Raw genomic sequence first — 20,760 nt, 5'->3', positions numbered from 1 at the left:
AAGCCCAGTCAGTCTCAGCACCAGCTGACACGGGGACTCCTCGTTACGCTCAGCTCTGGTGTGTGTGTGTGTGTGAGTGAGCCCAGTCAGTCTCAGCACCAGCTGACACGGGGACTCCTCGTTACGCTCAGCTCTGGTGTGTGTGTGTGTGTGAGTGAGCCCAGTCAGTCTCAGCACCAGCTGACACGGGGACTCCTCGTTACGCTCAGCTCTGGGGTGTGTGTGTGTGTGTGTGTGTGTGTGTGTAAGCCCAGTCAGTCTCAGCACCAGCTGGCACAGGGGACTCCTCGTTACACTCAGCTCTGGTGTGTGTGTGTGTGTGTGAGAGAGAGAGAGAGAGAGAGAGAGAGAGAGAGTTCAGTCAGTCTCAACACCAGCTGACACGGGACTCCTCGTTACGCTCAGCTCTGGTGTGTGTGTGTGTGTGAGTGAGCCCAGTCAGTCTCAGCACCAGCTGACACGGGACTCCTCGTTACGCTCAGCTCTGGTGTGTGTGTGTGTGTAAGCCCAGTCAGTCTCAGCACCAGCTGACACGGGGACTCCTCGTTATGCTCAGCTCTGGTGTGTGTGTGTGTGTGTGTGTGTGTGTAAGCCCAGTCAGTCTCAGCACCAGCTGGCACAGGGGACTCCTCGTTACGCTCAGCTCTTGGTGTGTTAGGGGTTTGTAATGGTATGTGTTGGGGTATGAGCTCGGGTCACTGCGCTCCGGTGCCGGTTCTGCTCCTGACACCGCTGGGCTTCAGCTGGTATGAGCTCGGGTCACTGCACTCCGGTGCCGGTTCTGCTCCTGACACCGCTGGGCTTCAGCTGGTATGAGCTCGGGTCACTGCACTCCGGTGCCGGTTCTGCTCCTGACACCGCTGGGCTTCAGCTGGTATGAGCTCGGGTCACTGCACTCCGGTGCCGGTTCTGCTCCTGACACCGCTGGGCTTCAGCTGGTATGAGCTCGGGTCACTGCACTCCGGTGCCAGCTGAAGCCCTGCGGTGTCAGGAGCAGAACCGGCACTAGAGCGCAGTGACCCGAGCTCATAGGTGCCGGTAGAATTTCACAGCTCTTTTCTGGATAGTGATCAATAAGGGGTATTGTCCTAATTCAGCTCTGCACGAGTTGTTTGGTGTCGCTCTGTTTACTTTTACGATGCTTTTACAAATTTGGGTATGCAGAGTTTCGATTTCCTCCTTTTCCCATTTTGAAAAATCTTGTGTTTTCAGAGGGCCCCATATCTCACTGCCATATAGAGCAATGGGCTCAATTATTGCTTTTAGGATATTTGGCCAGATTTGAATTTGAATTTCATGTCGAATAGTATTTTTAATCATGTAGAAGACTCTCATTGCTTTTGCTTTCAGTTCATTCACAGCCAGATTAAAGTTCCCTGTTGAACTCCGTTTTAGTCCCAGATACTGTATGTGTACTCGTGGGTGTGTTGGAGGACTTGGTTTCCTGCTCTGAAGACGTATTTATTTTCCCTACACCTGAGGGTTGTTCCATAAAACAAGATTAGAATACAAGCCAGGCTTATTTTGGTTAGTCAGACTTATTTTCGGTGGATTCTGTTTCATAAAGCAAACTTAAAATAGTTCAAACTCAGTTACCCTGGCAACTTATGCTGGGAAACTAGCCTGGTCCAGGGCAGGCTAACTGTCAGGCTAAGCCTCAGCTGTTACACGGATCCTCTAACACTGACCAATAGGAACACAATGATATTACCACTGACACTCTCTCATACCATTATTGGACTTTAATAACTATTAGTCCAAAAATAAATACACAGTATACAAAAAATCAACTGAAATAAGGCTACAATGATAAATTAGACAATATAGACCATATATACAGTATATATATATGTACTGTATTTATAGATAGATATATAGATAGATAAATACTATATACTACAAGTTTTCGTTTTTTACTTGCTGAATGTTTTTGTGTCCAAGATTTAATTAGATTGTTTTAAAGATTTATAAATACATTTCTCTCTGGTTTTGTTTGGCAGCTGTAGTACATGTTTATGATTATTAGAACTAGAAAAAATATGTAGCGCTCCAAACAGAAAAAAAGTTCTTGTACTGCAGGTGCGTAGAGCCCATGGCATACAGAATAAACAGGAGTGGCTAGCCGCACACTGATCCACTCAAGACTGGAAGTCTACAAAAACATTTTATTTTTCAAATTGCATCGTGCAAAAAAGTGCAAAGTGCATGTGGGTCAAAAACAGAATAGACACCAGCAAACGTTTCAGCGCATTGCTATCTTCAGTCCTCATTTAGCAAACAACATTCACCCTTTTTAAGCAAGTCAGCAATTAAGGACAATCAGCTGAATGCAATTATCTCAAAATCTCAATTGTCTCAAGTAGAATTACAAACAAGTATATATACTTTTCAAATGAACAGCTTCCAATGATAATACAGCATTACAGACACACAAAAAGAAAGAATGTATTTTACAAAAAACAAGAAAATTCAAGTTCTTCATTCATACCCTCAGGAAATAAAGATTTAAGTTCAAAGATCCAAAAAGCCTCCTTTTGCAATAATTTTCTATCTCTATCTCCACCTGTGAGGTAGAATCCTCTCGATGCCCAGGAACTTTATGTCAGACAGAGAGTGGTTAGCAGACTTAAAATGGCGAGAAATTGAAGATGTATCATCCTGTCTCCTAATGGCACTTGTGTGGTTAATCATTCTTGTGCGTAATGGACGTGTAGTTTTGCCAACATATAGTTGTGGACATGGACAAATGATAATGTAAACAACATATGTACTCTTACAGGTAATCAGTTGTCTAATCTTATACGTTTTTAGTGTACGAGGATGTGTAAATGATTTACATTTGACATACTTAGTACAAGAAGAGCAATTGTGACATGGAAAATTACCCTGGGCATCGACAAGAGTAGTGGGAGAGGAGATGTGGGTATCAGCATGGACAAGCTTGTCCCTCAAATTAGAGCTCCTGGAAGAGACAAAAAGTGGTTGTTCACTAAATACATTCAATAACTGGGGATCACTTTGAATAATGTGCCAATGATTCTTGATAATGGTTTTAATATCATTACTCAGTGGACTAAATGTGGATTTAAAAATGCATGAAAAATTTTTATTTCTTTTTTTCATAGTCAAATTTCACTCCTCCTGTTTTTGTAGGATGGAAACCTTCTCAAGTGCAGTATCAAGCCACTGGTTGGGATAGCCTCGTGATTTAAAGTCCATGCACAAGCTCTGGGCTTTAGACTCAAAGTCTTCTCTCCCAGAACAAATGCGGTGTAGTCTCAAAAATTGTCTGTAAGGTAAACCTCGTTTTAGGGGCATTGGATGATCACTGTTAGCATGAAGGAGACTGTTCTTAGTTGTATCTTTTCTATAAAGAGAGGAGACTATTTTGTTATCCACAATTGCAGCAGCCATGTCACCCTGTAGCCCAAGACTGGTTGCCCACTGAAGCTAAGCAGGGCTGAGCCTGGTTAGTACCTGGATGGGAGACCTCCTGAGAAAACCAGGTTGCTGCTGGAAGAGGTGTTAGTGAGGCCAGCGGGGGGTGCTCACCCTGTGGTCTGTGTGGGACCTAACACCCCAGTGTAGTGACGGGGACACTATACTGTCAAAGAGCACCGTCCTTCGGATGAGACATAAAACCGAGGTCCTGACTCTCTGTGGTCATTAAAAATCCCAGGATGTCTTTCGAAAGAGTAGGGGTGTTACCCCGGCATCCTGGCCAAATTTGCCCCTTGGCCTCTGTCCATCCTGACCTCCTAATCATCCCCATATACTGATTGGCTTCATCACTGTCTCCTCTCCACCAGTAAGCTGGTGTGTGGTGGGCGTTCTGGTGCAATATGGCTGCCGTCGCATCATCCAGGTGGATGCTGCACATTGGTGGTGGTTGAGGAGATCCCCCCCTCTATGTAAAGTCTTTGAGTGCCGAGAAAAGCGCTATATAAATGTAATGAATTATTATTATTATTATTTATTATTATTAATTGATATAGAAGTGTCCAGGAAATTGACATCAGTGAACCCCACATGATATGTAAATTTAATGGAGGGCCTAAGACAATTCATGTACAAAACAAATGTTTCAAAATCACTTGCAGAACCTTTATAAATGACAAAGCAATCATCAATGTATCTCTTAAACAAAATAATATTGTCCAAGAAGGGGTTTTTGTTGAAAACATACTGGTCCTCTAGAAAACCCAAATATAAATTGGCATAGTCAGGAGCCATAGTGGCCCCCATGGCAGTGCCCTCAACCTGCAAATAATATTGATTTTCAAATAGGAAATAGTTTTTAGTAAGTACCATTTCAGCCATTTCAGTGATAAATTTAGTCGGAAGACCCTCATCATCAATGCGCAAATCGAGAAAATGTTCTAAAGCCAGTAGACCCTTATGATGTGGGATGTTAGTATACAACGAGGTCACATCCATGGTTGCTAAAATAGCATCACAACAAACATTTTGCAGAGTTGCTAGACATTGCAGGAAATCAGCGGTGTCTCTCAAATAACTAGGAAGGGAAGTGACTAAAGGTCTCAAAACAGAATCAACAAAATTTGAAAGAGGTTCAGTAAGACTATTGTTTCCTGCTACTATAGGTCGTCCCGGTGGATTGACCAAACATCTTACATGACTTCGATTTAGGAAATGTCATTTTGTGTATTTTTGATGCTTTATCAAAATATTCATTACAAATCTTCTGTTTCCTCATCAGGATGAATCGTCGTCATCTTCTTCTACTTCTTCTTTTTCTTCTTCTTCTTCTTCTTCTTCTGCCATGCTTTTTCATGTATGGAGGTCAGTATCATTTATGTTAATAATTTGTTTTTCTGTTGTGTCACTCAGTGATTTGGTGGGTATTTGTGGATTGATGGTGTAAATTTCCCATCATATTACATCAATAACACACACTGACATCACTGGTTTATTTATGCAGTTTCTTCTGGTTCATTGATAAATAAACATTGTTCAGTATTTTACTGTACTGACACATCTGATGCTGCTTTATGCTATTGTCATCAACATTTGAGTTGCCTTCATTTATTTTATTTTTAATCCAGTTTACTAAAATAACTCCACTAGAATATTTAAGATCATATTGATTATAGAAAAAAGACAGAATATTTAATTTCCAGTATTGCTAGTTTGTATTGAGTGAATATTGCTGTGTGTATTTGCAGGATCCTCCACTAAAGCTGTGTCAGGAATAAAGGGAGGAAACGTCTCTCTATCATGTGGATCTGAGGACAGAGAGATTGTGGAGATCAGATTATACAGACGGTCTAAAATCATCCGTGTGTGTGAGAAGAAACACTGCAGTGGTCGAGTGTTTAAAGAAGGATCATGTGACGTCGTCATCAAGGATCTGATCTACAGTGACGCTGGGAAATACACTTTACATGTCTATTACAAAAATGATCTGACAAAATCACGTATCAGCCTCAAAAAAGTGAAGCAACAAATCCTGGAGTATCATCTTCATATTCATGGTAAAGTCAAAACTGATCAAACCATCATCATGTGTTTCTGGATCTCCTCTAATAATGTTGATATTGTGTGCAGGACTAGAAACAGCACAAACACTGAAGCGGACAAGCTTAATATTCAGAGTGGATTGGGGTTTTCCAAATGCTGATTTGATCTAAATATGATCTAATATATTTATTTACATCTGGTCCCCCAATACTAAATATGTGCTTATGGTCTTGATTAAATGATACTATTATAGTTATGATTAATTTAATTAATTTGTTGTATTTATGTAGCGTTTTTCTGGGCACTCAAAACTCTTTTAAATATGGAAGGGGGGAATCTCCTCAAACACCACCAATGTGCAGCTCCACTTGGATGATGCTACGCCAGAACACACACACACACCAGCTTATAGGTGGAGAGGAGACTGAGTGATGAAGCCAATCATAATATATATATATATATGTGTGTGTGTGGGGATGATTAGGAGACCATGATGGACAGAGGCCAAGGGGCAATGTTGGCCAGGATGCCGGGGTTACACCCCTACTCTTTTTCCAAAGGACATCCTGGGATTTTTAATGATCACAGAGAGTCAGATTAAATGTCTCATCGAAGGATAAATAATTAATGATAAATGTCTGTGTTCCTCCTCAGATGAGATCTCTGTGCAGAAAGGAGAGGATCTAAAGTTGGATGTTCTGTTGATCAACGCTGATAAAGTGGAGAGAAACTCTAGTGAAGGCTGGACAGAGGTGTGGACGAGAGGTCACGGGGTCAACAGTGATCGAGATGGAAATCTGACCATTAATGAGTTTACAGCCAATGACAATGGAACATACAGAGTTCTGGACTCTAATAATGAAACCTTGATCACAGGTGAGAGAAGATCAGTGGATGAGGAGAGATATTATGTTTAATCAATAATGGGCATGCTGTGACGGAGTGATTGACAGCTGCTGTCAGACTCTAAAATGGAGAGTGACTGGAGTGACACAAGTAGCTTTGCAACAGAGCTGTCATTTGAAGTCGAGGACTTTTCTCCCCCACCTTCACCTGAAGTGGATGAGGGTGAGGGTGAAGTGGATGAGGGTGAGGGTGAAGTGGATGAGGGTGAAGTGGATAAGGGTGAAGTGGGTGAGGGTGAAGTGGATAAGGGTGAAGTGGGTGAGGGTGAAGTGGATGAGGATGAGGGTGAAGTGGATAAGGGTGAAGTGGGTGAGGGTGAAGTGGATGAGGATGAGGGTGAAGTGGATGAGGGTGAAGTGGATGAGGATGAGGGTGAAGTGGACGAGGGTGAAGTGGACGAGGGTGAAGTGGACGAGGGTGAAGTGGACGAGGGTGAAGTGGATGAGGGTGAGGGTGAAGTGGATGAAGGTGAAGTGGATGAGGGTGAAGTTGATGAGGGTGAAGTGGATGAGGGTGAAGTGGATAAGGGTGAAGTGGATGAGGGTGAAGTGGATGAGGGTGAGGGTGAAGTGGATGAGGGTGAAGTTGATGAGGGTGAAGTGGACGAGGGTGAAGTGGACGAGGGTGAAGTGGATGAGGGTGAAGTGGATAAGGGTGAAGTGGATGAGGGTGAAGTGGATGAGGGTGAGGGTGAAGTGGATGAGGGTGAAGTGGATGAGGGTGAGGGTGAAGTGGATAAGGGTGAAGTGGATGAAGGTGAAGTGGATAAGGGTGAAGTGGATGAGGGTGAGGGTGAAGTGGATGAGGGTGAAGTGGATGAGGGTGAGGGTGAAGTGGATAAGGGTGAAGTGGATGAAGGTGAAGTGGATGAGGGTGAAGTGGATGAGGGTGAGGGTGAAGTGGATGAGGGTGAGGGTGAAGTGGATAAAGGGTGGAGTGGATGAAGGTGAAGTGGATGAGGGTGAAGTGGATGAGGGTGAGGGTGAAGTGGATAAGGGTGAAGTGGATGAAGGTGAAGTGGATAAGGGTGAAGTGGATGAGGGTGAGGGTGAAGTGGATGAGGGTGAGGGTGAAGTGGATGAGGGTGAGGGTGAAGTGGATAAGGGTGAAGTGGATGAAGGTGAAGTGGATGAGGGTGAAGTGGATGAGGATGAGGGTGAAGTGGATAAGGGTGAAGTGGATGAGGGTGAGGGTGAAGTGGATGAAGGTGAAGTGGGTGAGGGTGAAGTGGATGAGGGTGAGGGTGAAGTGGATGAGGGTGAGGGTGAAGTGGATGAGGGTGAAGTGGATGAAGGTGAAGTGGATGAGGGTGAAGTGGATGAGGATGAGGGTGAAGTGGATAAGGGTGAAGTGGATGAGGGTGAGGGGGAAGTGGATGAGGGGGAAGTGGATGAGGGTGAAGTGGGTGAGGGTGAAGTGGATGAGGGTGAAGTGGATGAGGGTGAAGTGGATGAGGGTGAAGTGGATGAGGGTGAAGTGGATGAGGGTGAGGGTGAAGTGGATGAGGGTGAGGGTGAAGTGGATGAGGGTGAAGTGGGTGAGGGTGAAGTGGATAAGGGTGAAGTGGATGAGGGTGAAGTGGATGAGGGTGAAGTGGATGAGGGTGAAGTGGATGAGGGTGAGGGTGAAGTGGATGAGGGTGAGGGTGAAGTGGATAAGGGTGAAGTGGGTGAGGGTGAAGTGGATAAGGGTGAAGTGGATGAGGGTGAAGTGGATGAGGGTGAAGTGGATGAGGGTGAGGGTGAAGTGGATAAGGGTGAAGTGGATGAGGGTGAAGTGGATGAGGGTGAGGGTGAAGTGGATGAGGGTGAGGGTGAAGTGGATGAGGGTGAAGTGGATGAGGGTGAAGTGGGTGAGGGTGAAGTGGATGAGGGTGAAGTGGATAAGGGTGAAGTGGGTGAGGGTGAAGTGGATGAGGGTGAAGTGGATGAGGGTGAAGTGGATGAGGGTGAAGTGGATGAGGGTAAAGTGGATGAGGGTGAAGTGGATGAGGGTGAGGGTGATGAGGGTGAGGGTGAAGTGGATAAGGGTAACGTGGATAAGGGTGAAGTGGATAAGGGTGAAGTGGATGAGGGTGAAGTGGATGAGGGTGAGGGTGAAGTGGATGAGGGTGAAGTGGATGAGGGTGAAGTGGATGAGAGTGAAGTGGATGAGGGTGAAGTGGATGAGGGTGAAGTGGATGAGGGTGAAGTGGATGAGGGTGAGGGTGAAGTGGATGAGGGTGAAGAGGATGAGGGTGAAGTGGATGAGGGTGAAGTGGATGAGGGTGAGGGTGAAGTGGATGAGGGTGAGGGTGAAGTGGATGAGGGTGAAGTGGATGAGGGTGAAGTGGATGAGGGTGAAGTGGATGAGGGTGAGGGTGAAGTGGATGAGGGTGAAGTGGATGAGGGTGAGGGTGAAGTGGATGAGGGTGAGGGTGAAGTGGATGAGGGTGAAGAGGATGAGGGTGAGGGTGAAGTGGATGAGGGTGAGGGTGAAGTGGATGAGGGTGAAGAGGATGAGGGTGAAGTGGATGAGGGTGAAGTGGATGAGGTTGAAGTGGGTGAAGTGGATGAGGGTAACGTGGATGAGGGTGAAGTGGATGAGGGTGAAGTGGATGAGGGTGAAGTGGATGAGGGTGGATGAGGGTGAAGTGGATGAGGGTGATGTGGATGAGGGTGAAGTGGATGAGGGTGAGGGTGAAGTGGATGAGGGTGAAGTGGATGAGGGTGAAGTGGATGAGGGTGAAGTGGATGAGGGTGAAGTGGATAAGGGTGAAGTGGATGAGGGTGAAGTGGATGAGGGTGAGGGTGAAGTGGATGAGGGTGAAGTGGATGAGGGTGAGGGTGAAGTGGATGAGGGTGAAGTGTCTGTGGACACAGGGCCAGAGCCGCTGGCTCAAACTGCGGTCTTAACTCTCGCATCGCGATCGGCATCCAACGTAAAGTACATGCATCTGATGAGTTTTATCGAATTGATGTCAATAGCGCGCGCTCTCTGTAGGCATATTCATATTTTGCCGCTATGTGAAAAAATCCAGTGGGTTGTGTTTTCCAGTGTCTACATCTGGTCCCTCAGTCCTATATGTGATTATGGTCTTGATTAAATTACACTATTATAATAATGATTAATGCTGAATGTCTGTGTTCCTCCTCAGATGAGATCTCTGTGCAGAAAGGAGAGGATCTGAAGTTGGATGTTCTGTTGATCAACGCTGATAAAGTGGAGAGAAACTCTAGTGAAGGCCGGACAGAGGTGTGGACGAAAGGTCACGGGGTCAACAGTGATCGAGATGGAAATCTGACCATTAATGAGTTTACAGCCAATGACAATGGAACATACAGAGTTCTGGATTATGAAGGAGAACCCTTGATCACAGTCTCAGTCACAGGTGAGAGAAGATCAGTGGATGAGGAGAGATATTATGTTTAATCAGTAAATTAATCCTAAACTGCACGACTAACCTTTCAGTATTCTGCACAGAATCTGTTCTAGACTGGAAGGGAAATCTGATCGACACAGATGAAGACAAAACTGACGACACTGAACATGGAAGTGAGTAAAACATGAGGCATGAGAGCTTTACAGGAGTTATTAAACTGGGAATTCAAACTTTTTAAAAACTCTCTTCCCATTTTTCCCTTCACCTGTAGATAACCGGATTACTGGACTGACTGAGGCTCTGGGTCTGGCTCTGGGTCTGGCTCTGGGTCTGGGTCTGGTTCTGGTTCTGGGTCTGGGTCTGGGTCTGGTTTGGGCTGCTTTTGTGATATACAGAGATTACTTGAGGGATGAAAGCACTGACTTCTGGGGTCTCTCTCTCACACATACACATACACACACACATACACACACACACAGAGTCTGCAAATGTGCGTGTGGGAATGTGTGGGTGTCTGAGGAGTATGTGAGTGTCTGAGCGAGTTGTAGCGTGTTTGAGTGAGTTACTCTTTTCCTTTTCCCTTTATTTTGTTTAGATATTTTGGTTTAGTGAATATTTAATTGTCACCGTTTTTTTCACCTAAGGGTGGAAAAAATGGGGATAAATTCAGATGGTTGTGCTCCTTTAACCGCTCAACATGGGTGCAAATGTTTACCTGATGAATCCGTAACAGTTGAGCAGCGAAGTTGGTGCTTGTAACATTGTGTCCGTATCAAGAATGAACAAGGCTGTTGTTGTCTTTTTGAAAGAAGTCTCTTTGATTCAGCATTTAGTTGAATTTAGTTCATCCATTAGAGATACTTTTCTATCAGTTTTGCCGTTGTCGAATCCTTCCAAGAAGGTTATCCTTTTGAATGTGCCCCCGTTCATTACTTAAGATTCACTCAAGCGTTTGTTAGGATGCTATGGTAAACTAGTGGGGCTGATTGAAATGATCCCTTTAGAATTAAAAAATCCAGAACTCAAACATATGATGTCATTTAAACGTCAGACTTTCATTATCCTGAACGCTGAATTTCAATCTTTGAATACGTCAGCGAAAACCACTGTGCTGGGTAAAGATTATACCATTTATATCAGTACTGAATCAATGAGGTGTTTTAATTGTGGGAAGCACGGCCATACAAAACTGGTATGTTCAATGAATGATGAGGCTAACATTAATGTGAATGAGCTTAATCCTTCCATGGAACAATTGCCTTCTGCTCCAGTAAATAATGAAGGTGGGGAAAATAGTGACTGAATTGATCAAGGAATTGAAGCGCCTTCTCTCTCTAAAGATGGAAAAAGTGCTAACGAGCCTATAATGAACGAGCGCATTGACGATTTGGCGCTTTCTTCCGTGAGTGCCGCTGTGGGTGCGGATGGCGGCGCAGTGCGGGCTGGGGTAGAGCGTGCTGACGCAGATCCCGCTGGCACGATCGGTGAACCGGAGCAACCAGTAGAACAGGCTGAGCTTGTGATGCCGGGCGGAGAGTTAGTCGATTCTCAGACATTGGGACTTAGCCTGTCTCAGGGCGATGCTGGTATGTTGATAGAAGGAAGTGAAGTTAATTCAGTGGATTCTGATAGTGACACTTCTGAAATAGCAGAAAATATTACTATTGCAAATTCTCAGGGAAGTTCTGCAGAGAATGGTCACAATCTTAAATTAAAACATTCCTATTATACAGTTCGCTAAATCAATGATTTTCTAGACAATACTTTCAACCAGCGGAGACAAAAAAATTGAGAAATACTTCTCAGATTTAAAACTTTTCATTGATTCATGTACAATGGCAATAAGAAAGGCAACAATGGAGGAGTTTGATCAGCCTAAATGCTATAGGCTCAAAAAATACCTGAGTACTGTTAAAAAAAAAAAGATCAAAAGTTTTAAAGACTATAGGGGTCATGATTGTCAGTTTATTTTTGGGGTCTTTGGATACCCTAGCATTATCTTTTCCATGGCATTCATAAATATTGGATCTTTTAACATCAATGGATGTCAGGACACCACAAAGAGACTTGCTCTGTTTAATTATTTACAACTAAAAAAGGCAGACATTATTATACTTGAAGAGACTCATTCTGACTTACAGAATCAGACACAGTGGAATTGTGATTGGAAGGGAAATATTCTAATGAGCCACGGGACTATTTTTAGTGCTGGTGTTGCTATACTTTTTTCTCTAGGTGTCTATAATCAAGAGAAAGAGAAAGGAGCAATAATGTTACTCAGCAGTAGACTATTGTCTTACAGCACTTGTGTGTGTTTACTCATGGTTTATGAGGAAAATCAAACACAAATGAATCTTCCAGGTGATTTGTTCAAACATATTTCCACACAGAACTCAACATTCCAAACCCCAAATCACCAGTCCAGAGCCTGATAACCAACGAAAACACCCAGATAAGAACTTTATGGCCATGCAAGCTTCAAAGAGATGAGCCCAACTAAAGGAAGAACGTTTTCAACATTTGATAGTTTTGGGAAGACTGATTAGTTCAGAGATGGCACAGCTTGATGCTCGATCAAGATAACAGCAGAAGTTGCTCGAGCCCACGACAGATATACAAAACAGACCCCCTTCTTCTTAAGGACCTCTGAATGACCCAGGGTGTAAAATCTCTTCAAGCCACAGAGAACTGAGATTTTACCTATAACAATACAGAAAATAATTTTTTTTCGATGGACTTATAATCAAACATCATGCAACTACATAATTTCATATTGTGTCTACCACTTATGTGTGTGTCTAATATGCTTAAATCCCATATATAAGTCATGATTTATTATAACTGTTAGATGTTTGAATGAAAGTGTGTCGTGTTTCCTATCAGTATGACCGTATGTTCTTGATTCAAAAGATGGCTTGATTGAAATCTGTGTAAAATGTTTCGTATTCTTATAATAGTAATAATGTCTGTGGCCTCTTTTCTGTCTGCTAGTGCTGGAGAATAAGGAGATCACAGATAAGCATGATTTACGATAAGAAGTAAAGAGAACGGCACCTCCTCAATTAAGCCAGTGTCTAATTGGTCAGATCTCTCCTAGGAGGTTGGACAAACATTTGAGTTTAAAATCTTAGACCTGAACAAAGCTTTGTTACAACAGGGTTAGAAAAAGTGAGCGAAGGGAGAAGAGACCAGACAGACTTGTAACCATGTAGACGAGCAGAGACGAAAGAACCCAAATTAAGATCAGAAGAACATGGGTTAAGCAACTTCATTCCAGCCATCTAACTACTCTCATCTCAATTTTCTTTATTTTCTTAGTTTTCTTTTCTTTTCCGTTGTGTCTCGGTTCTAAGTTGAGTTTTGCGACAAAGTTTCGGTCCACGATTCGACTGGAAAGCCAGCTTCAAACAAAGACTTTTCATCCATCCGCCAGCACACCATGCACTGTAAAAAAAAAAAAACGTAAAAAAAAGGCAATTTTCTGGCAGCAGGGGCGTAAGAAATACTGTAATTTCTTCCCGTTGTTTTTACGGAAAAAAACTGTATATTTAACATTGGATTTCAGTAATATGATATAATGTTAATTTACCGTCCTATTGAAGTATTAATATCTGTTTTGTACACTGATAACCACCAATCACAGCAGTGATGAGAGTCACATGATCAATCAAAGCTCAACACAAGCAGTTCTTCCACAAGAAAGTTAATACTAATAGAAGCTGCACAGTGTCATTCACACAAACATTAAACACCATCATGGTAACACATGAAATTTTAAAAATGCAATAAACATTAATTTAACAACATTAAATGTAACATAAACCCCAAATGTACATAACTGATTAGAAAAAACGAAGAAAACTATGAAGAAACATAGTTATTTCAACAAAAACATCAAATGTGAATTGTCACAGGGAATTGTGGGAATGTCAATTTACGGTTTTTCACTGTAAATTATACGAGTTGTTTTTTCACTTTCACTTTCACTTTCAAATAATCTATCACAGTTATTTACCGTATATAGTACGGAAACTTTCTGTTAACCAATTAACAGTTTTTCACTGTAGCATTTTTACAGTCTTTTACCGTTAAAATTACGATCATTTTTTACAGTGTGACTCATGAATAACTAAACCATTAATTAATGATTACTGCATCAGCAACTAATAAAGATTCTAAATGATTAATATATTAAGTATTATATGAATTGTTATTAATTAAATGTGTCATAATGTATTAATTCCTTAACTTATTTTATCAACTAAAAGTGTAAATTAATGCGTTAATTACCACAGTTGGTCAAAGAAATGTACTTCAACTTCCAGTTGTCTGCTTTAATTAATCATTAACTAATGATTTGCAAATGTGTCATTATGTTATGACTTTACTTGTTGAGGCACATGAGGATTAACTAACTGTTAAGTAATATGCTATTTATGAGTTTTGACATTGTGCACATGCAGTGAATGTAATGTCAGGGAATGTGTGTGAAGGATGGGTGAGTTGGGCTGCACACAAATATCAGCACACCAGAATCTGAACTCCTGACGCTGTTACACTGTGTTTACACTGCACAAGACCAGCTGTCTACACTGGACATGACAGACCATCGCAAGTCCATTTGTCCTTCGTAACAGAACTAGCACAAGAGCTCTGAGTACGTCAGAGATAGAGTGTGGCATCGGTTTACTGTCGGGGTTTTGTCGTGTAGTGTCGCGCCGCATCCAGTGTAGTACTGACTATAATGGACGTTCTGTTGTCTTTGTCCAGTCTAGACACAGTGTTATGAAACAGCAGAGCTCGACCGCATGTTCTCAGTGTACCACGACCTCAAGCTGAACCTGACATAGTCCAGTGCCATGAACAACAATGTTCATCGGACTCAGTGAAATCTTGTTTGTACAGTTGGAAATTGAAATCCATGGCTTAGTGTGGATGTCAAAACCAAAATGGCATATTACTTAACAATTAGTTAATAGTCATGTGCCTCAACAAGTAAAGTCATAACATAATGATACATTTGCAAATCATTAGTTAATGATTAATTAAAGCAGACAACTGGAAGTTGAAGTACATTGCTTTGACCAACTGTGGTAATTAACGCATTAATTTACACTTTTAGTTAATAAAATAAGTTATTAAGGAATTAATACATTATGACACATTTAATTAATAACAATTCATATATTACTTAATCTATTAATCATTTAGAATCTCTATTAGTTGCTGATGCAGTAATCATTAATTAATGGTTTAGTTATTCATGAGTCATACATTAACACATGATTATCTGTGCATTAGTTAAGCATGAATTAATGCTTATAAGTGCACCCGTATTGTAAATTGTTACCTTGATTTCTTTTTCAATCATTAGGGGTTAGTCATTTAAAGCAGGGCTCAGTAGTTTCGGGATTTCTTCGCTGTATTCTCAATTTTTGCTTGCAGGTTTCCCTCTAGAGCTAATAATGACAGTATTTTAGCAGATTTCTTTTGGCCGTAAAGCAATTGTTTACATCGCGAGACCTGATATCACGCGAGACCTCCTGACGCGGCGGCCGCCGGCTCAAACTTGCAAGTGCGGATTCTCCACTCACGGGCTTCAGGGGGGTGCGAAACGACCACCATTCAACCCGAAATAAGTAATATAACCATTTCAATGACTCCGAAGCTGTTCAGTTAAGGTAAAAAAGTTACTTAGTTCCAGGGACGTGCACAGACATTTTGAGGGGCAGGGGCTCAAGTGAAATAAAGGGCACCTCTCATAATTACGTTTTTTTTTTTTTTTTTTATAAACAAAAAAGTATATATATTAACGCAACTCTGACTTCCTTTTTAAAAAATTAATATAAAAAGTTAATTAATTTTATCTTCCTCAAACTCACGCAATTGTTTCATTTTCAAAAGATGTCTACAAAATAATCAGTTCACACAGAAACCATGGTCTCCTTAGTATTCACTAGGTTTATAGAGCAGCAAAGGAAACCATTCCACAATGTGCATGTTTTGAAAACATTTTCTATGCTACTAGTTTCAAGTATATATGAAGAGTTCAGATGCAAAAGCCTCTAAGTGCCATCTGAAATTTTCTTCTAAAATGAGCTTTTTTTTTTCAAGCTTGTATATTTAAGTTCAGTAATTTAACTTAAATGACAATTAATAGGTACTTTTCATTGCCAGTAATGTGAAATAAGTGAACATAAACATACAAGCTTGATAAAAATTATCATTATAGAAGGAAATGTCAGATGGCACTTAGAGGCTTTTTCATCTGAACTCTTCATATTTAGAATAACCTAAATAACTGCATCAAGCAGAGGGGCGTGTTTTACTAATAATTTGTTTATTTTTGCACAAGGCACTACATCGTTTAATTTATTTAGGTGTTATCAGAATACATAACACTTTAAAATTAAACTTACCAAAATAATTGAGTACAAATTAAATAAAAGCCAATGTCATGTATGTATTTGTTGTTGTATGGAATACTATTTTATAAAGGTTTAGAGGAAATAAAAAAAGTAAAATTACTCATAAATAAAAAGTTAATTTATAAATATTGTTATTTTTAATGTTTAATGTTAACTTATTTCTACTCAGTTTTATTTATTAATGTAGGCTACCAGATGCAGTTACTCAGATTTACTACATTTTTTAGAGTGTATCCTCCATCTGTTGCATCTGTAGATTTCTTCTAAATTCACCAATTTAGATTTCAAAATTTCAGGGGGAAAGACGCTTGATGGAAGTCATTAACTGAGGACGTTCTGTATGCAAATTAGTCCTCAACTAGTTAAAATGCACACATTTGCATCTAATTGACAGGGCAATGCAGGTCAATAGGATAAACAAAATAACTAAAGCATATCACCAGATGATATATGCTTATTTTATTAACTTATTTTATTACATGGCTTGGTTGAATTCCAATGTAGAATGCGGTGTGTTATTTCTTGATAACAGACCGCTGTGCGGAGTATAACTTGCCTTGAAAAACAGACCGTTGCTATGGACTCTCAGGATTCTAACCGTAGAGACGGAGCGTACTATTTTCTTTAGCGGAACGATCGGGGGAGGGGGAGGGGGAGAGGGAGAGGGAGCGCTTCAGAACTCCTGACCTGATATTTAGATATACTATTCTTCAATAAATATATTTGTTTGACAGGGAAGCTGTGCGCAAACAGAAATATATATTATTTAAAAAAAAAAAAAAAAGCACCCCAGAAAAAAGGGCACTTTCTCTCCAGGAATAAAAAGGGCAGGTGCTCAAGCCCCCTTTTATGTCTATGTGTGCACGTGCCTGCTTAGTTCACCTTTAAGCCCTAATGTTTTTTCATTCTCATCATTTTCACTGGCCATGTTTTAATATATTTTTTACATGGTTTATTACTTTAAATTTCTATTAGAATTAGAAATTACCCTGAGCCTTTAAGCAGCAGTACACACCACCACTTCCTTATTCTTGATACATTAGCCTTGGAAGAAAGCAGCCATTACTACAAAGTTAAAAATTCTGTTTTTATACTGGCTTGCAAAACAAATGTGTGGAACAAAGATCTGAAGACTCACCTCTGAAAAGTCAAAAGCCACATCCAGAGCAATGTACAGGCCATGCTGAAATTCAAAGCTACTAGTTTTTTATTTGGTTTCTAAATAAAACTGATGTTACTGTCATACAATCTCACCATGAGCACAAAGACTCCACAATTATTGGAGGAATGCTGCATTGGAATCTCCTGGGTAATGTTTGCAAGCAAAGAAAGAAATGGAGTAAGGAAAAAAGCAAATAAGCAAGACAGTAATGAATTGAATTGTGTGCTAGAAGAATAAGTGATGATTTATAAACTTACTGGAAGATCCTTACAGGAGATCTCAGTCCAATGGCCAGGAATGACAGTCTGAGCAACCCTCCTATTAAAATATACACAAATAGCGACTATAAAATGATGCTTATAATTCACATTGTTTAAATTCACATTTAAAAATGCAGTAAGTGATTTCTGAGAAATTATGTTGAAATTCTAAATCAACTAAACACATCCCTACTTAAAAGGTATCTCACCCCTGTCTTTATATTATTATAGCTCTACTGTCAAACTCATGAACACACTATACAACACAGCCCCCCTTTCTGATTGTGTACGCCCCTTACTGTTGATTGGCTATAAGTGTTCGGGAGCTTTCAACTTTAATAAACTCAAATGACCTCATATATTTTAATACACATCAAACATCATTCCCACAAGAAAAATGCTGAATGGTTTAGACCTGAACCACCATACAGCAGCTGAGAACTTCTGAACACAAACTGTTCAACTGGAACTTCTGAACATGAACTCCTGAGCTATGTAAAAGACCTGTACACCTGACTGTATCTTCCATCACTCCACTCGTGCAGTGGATCAAGAAAAAACACCCGTTTCTGAAAATGGTTGTTAAAAACACAAAATAGAGAAATCAATTTGACATGCATCAGAATGTCTTGATGACTTACACAAAGCATCCAGTGTGACTTGATCCACGATGGAAATAGAGTGCATAATGTTTATTTTTCTCTGTGAAATCTTTTTGGCCGCTTTGAAAGAATGCTTTCAACATCTTAAATGCAACACATAAAATGTCAATAGCAATAATACATCGAAACAGTCAATGAAATCCAAAGTATGATAAACATCAACAAATCATAAATAAAATATTACACTGTTGAAACAAAGTATGATTGCTTACAGGGATATGCTACGTGGGATCCGCACAAAGTGTGGGAATCAGCGTTGAATTCACATTGCTGTTAGACGTCCAGACTTGGATGCCCTAATTACAGAAACATACACATTTCTTCATAAAAGCCTTCAGTTCAGAATCTGAACTGAACTGAAAGAACATTTTGAAAAGTAAATTTAATCAAATTAAGATGATCCTAACTGTTGCCTCCACATTGCATTCCAATCCCAAGGTCTGAAAATTTTCTCGCATCAGGGCTGTAGAATAAACACTAGCCACATGTTCACTCCCATTTTGCTCTGGGTCTAAAACACGTGTGAGCTATTTAGAAAAAAAAACATTCATTACAAAATGTTTGAGGCTACTCATTCCTCAGCTTATAAGATTTCAACTTTCATAGAGCAATCACCTTTTCTTCGCTGAATGGTTGCTCCCAGCTGGTCTTGTTGGGCATTACATCCTTCAGCCATGTCACAGACACCTTGTCTGTTCTGGGCTCATCATCCATTTCAACTGTGCTTTTACTTAAAGTCCCTCGCAATAAAGCTTAGAGTCTCATCTAACACCAGTGCCAAATAACATTTCTGAAGAAGCCAATAAATGTGATAATGACATTAAATTGCAGTATGAAAGAAAGTTTACCTGCAACTGCTTGGCCATGCTCATCCAACAGCCTTGGAAAGCTGTTCAGCAAACCTAGTGTCTATTGCAACACTGCCCAGCAAGCAATAGCCGTCATTTCAACGTCTTGGTTAAATATAGACCCGATATAGTCCAGCTATGTGTAACCCACTTTTAGCCCAAATAACATTTAATCTGGATAAATGTATTTTTTTCCAAAATAACTTGTGAGATGTATGATATTCCATCATGTAAGCGAAGTCAACTGTGATTACAAGTTGTTTGGTTTGCTTTATTTTACATGTTATGTGTAGGCTGTGCGTAGCCACGATTTAGCTCGTATTCAGACCCGGCTATTGTAGCCCACTTTTAGTCAAAACTGATTAATTGTAGTTTTTTGCCAGGCAGTGCATGAAATGGTTGATATTTCACCACGTTTGCATTGGTAATGATATCTACAAGGTTCAATGTGTCATTTCACGACATGGTCGATCTGTAGTCACGATTTAGCTCCGAATTGGACGGGCTATATGCGGTCTGCTTTAGCCCACCTGACGAAATCAAAGCAATCTGGGCTACGGACGGCTTGGCTATAGCCCTGATTCAGACCAGCGAGCTAGTATAAGAATATTAGTCTTAAAAATGTTTTCGCTCACACAGCTTAATGTTTGCTGTCACACATAAACATAACATATACACAATCTACGATATGACTGTCTATCATTTCAAATTAAATCAAATGCAATGGCATTTCTCAACCGCTAGATGGCACAATCGAAACACTACTGAGACATGACTACTGGGACTACTGGCCTTGCGCGACTAGATCACTTTAGCCAGATCTTGCGATACACATTTCCTCCATTTTTGTCACATGTTAATCTAAACAATACCGTTGCTATGTATACTTGACCTGTAGTGCTGAACCGGAAATAAAGTAATTGAGTTCCTCCCCAGTGCTATGACTGTTGTGTATATGACATGGTGTCAGAACAGAAGTAAGTCTATCGTTAATACAAAAGATTATGACATTGAACAACGGATGAATATTTTACAATGGATGTTATACACTATAAGCCACCCGAGCCGTTTGACTTTGACTGTCCTAATGTGAGCGCCGTGTGGAAAAAGTGGCAGCAACGTTTCGCCCTGTTCCTCACAGCATCGGGAAACAGTGACGCATCTTCAGCGAAAAAGGTTGCTATTTTGCTCACGATACTGGGAGAGAGAGGATATGATATATATAGTAACTTTGGATGGGCACCGGCTGAAGGTGAAAGACGCGCGGAAGATCGCAATGACTTTGATACGGTGCTCAGAAAATTCGAGCAGTATTCCAACACGAGGAATCCAGTGATGGCTCTCCGTGCACAGTTTTGGGCATACCAGAGACCTGAAGGACAGGGTCTAGAAGCATTTGTGAATGATCTCAGGACGATGGCAAGTAACTGTCAGTTTACTGATTTAGAGACCACGCTACGAGACAAATTATTTTTCTCCATAAAAGATCCGGCAATGAAAATGAAAGTAATGGGTGATGACGGCAATGCATCCCTTGAAGTAGTGACACAGCGAATGCGCACGTTTGAGAGCGCTAAGCGGGAACTGGATATGATACAAGGCAAGTCGCCGCAAACCCCGGACCAGTCAGTTCACACTCTAAACACCTACAC

The 20,760-nt window shown here is 41.0% G+C and overlaps 2 protein-coding genes and 1 long non-coding RNA gene across 4 annotated transcripts in view; 1 reads left to right on the top strand and 2 right to left on the bottom strand.

Annotated features, from left to right (window-relative positions):
- The window catches only part of LOC311093945 (uncharacterized protein), a 35,544-nt gene extending 21,663 nt beyond the window's left edge, over nt 1-13,881 (top strand). For both annotated transcript variants that reach the window (XM_084131636.1, XM_084131637.1), the window contains 6 exons: nt 4,721-4,803; nt 5,187-5,495; nt 6,136-6,357; nt 9,524-9,757; nt 9,850-9,921; nt 10,020-13,881. In XM_084131636.1, the coding sequence (XP_083987762.1) occupies nt 4,721-4,803; nt 5,187-5,495; nt 6,136-6,357; nt 9,524-9,757; nt 9,850-9,921; nt 10,020-10,285 (1,186 nt within the window). In that variant the 3' untranslated portion in view covers nt 10,286-13,881. The remainder of the gene's footprint in view (nt 1-4,720; nt 4,804-5,186; nt 5,496-6,135; nt 6,358-9,523; nt 9,758-9,849; nt 9,922-10,019) is intronic.
- LOC311093928 (uncharacterized protein) overlaps nt 1-20,760 on the bottom strand; it is a 773,523-nt gene that overhangs the window by 119,355 nt on the left and 633,408 nt on the right. The gene's annotated exons all lie outside the window — the stretch shown is intronic.
- LOC311094033 lies at nt 17,055-18,159 on the bottom strand. Its single transcript, XR_014608533.1, has 4 exons — nt 18,103-18,159; nt 17,596-17,656; nt 17,431-17,481; nt 17,055-17,359 (listed from the first exon to the last, which is right to left on the bottom strand). It is a non-coding gene; the product is annotated as an uncharacterized lncRNA (long non-coding RNA).

This window comes from Abramis brama, assembly GCF_963993115.1.
Source record: "Abramis brama genome assembly, chromosome: 12".
NCBI classification, from domain to species: domain Eukaryota; kingdom Metazoa; phylum Chordata; class Actinopteri; order Cypriniformes; family Leuciscidae; genus Abramis; species Abramis brama.
Note: the sequence above shows the minus strand (reverse complement) of the source record. Positions and strands in the feature narration are given on the sequence as shown.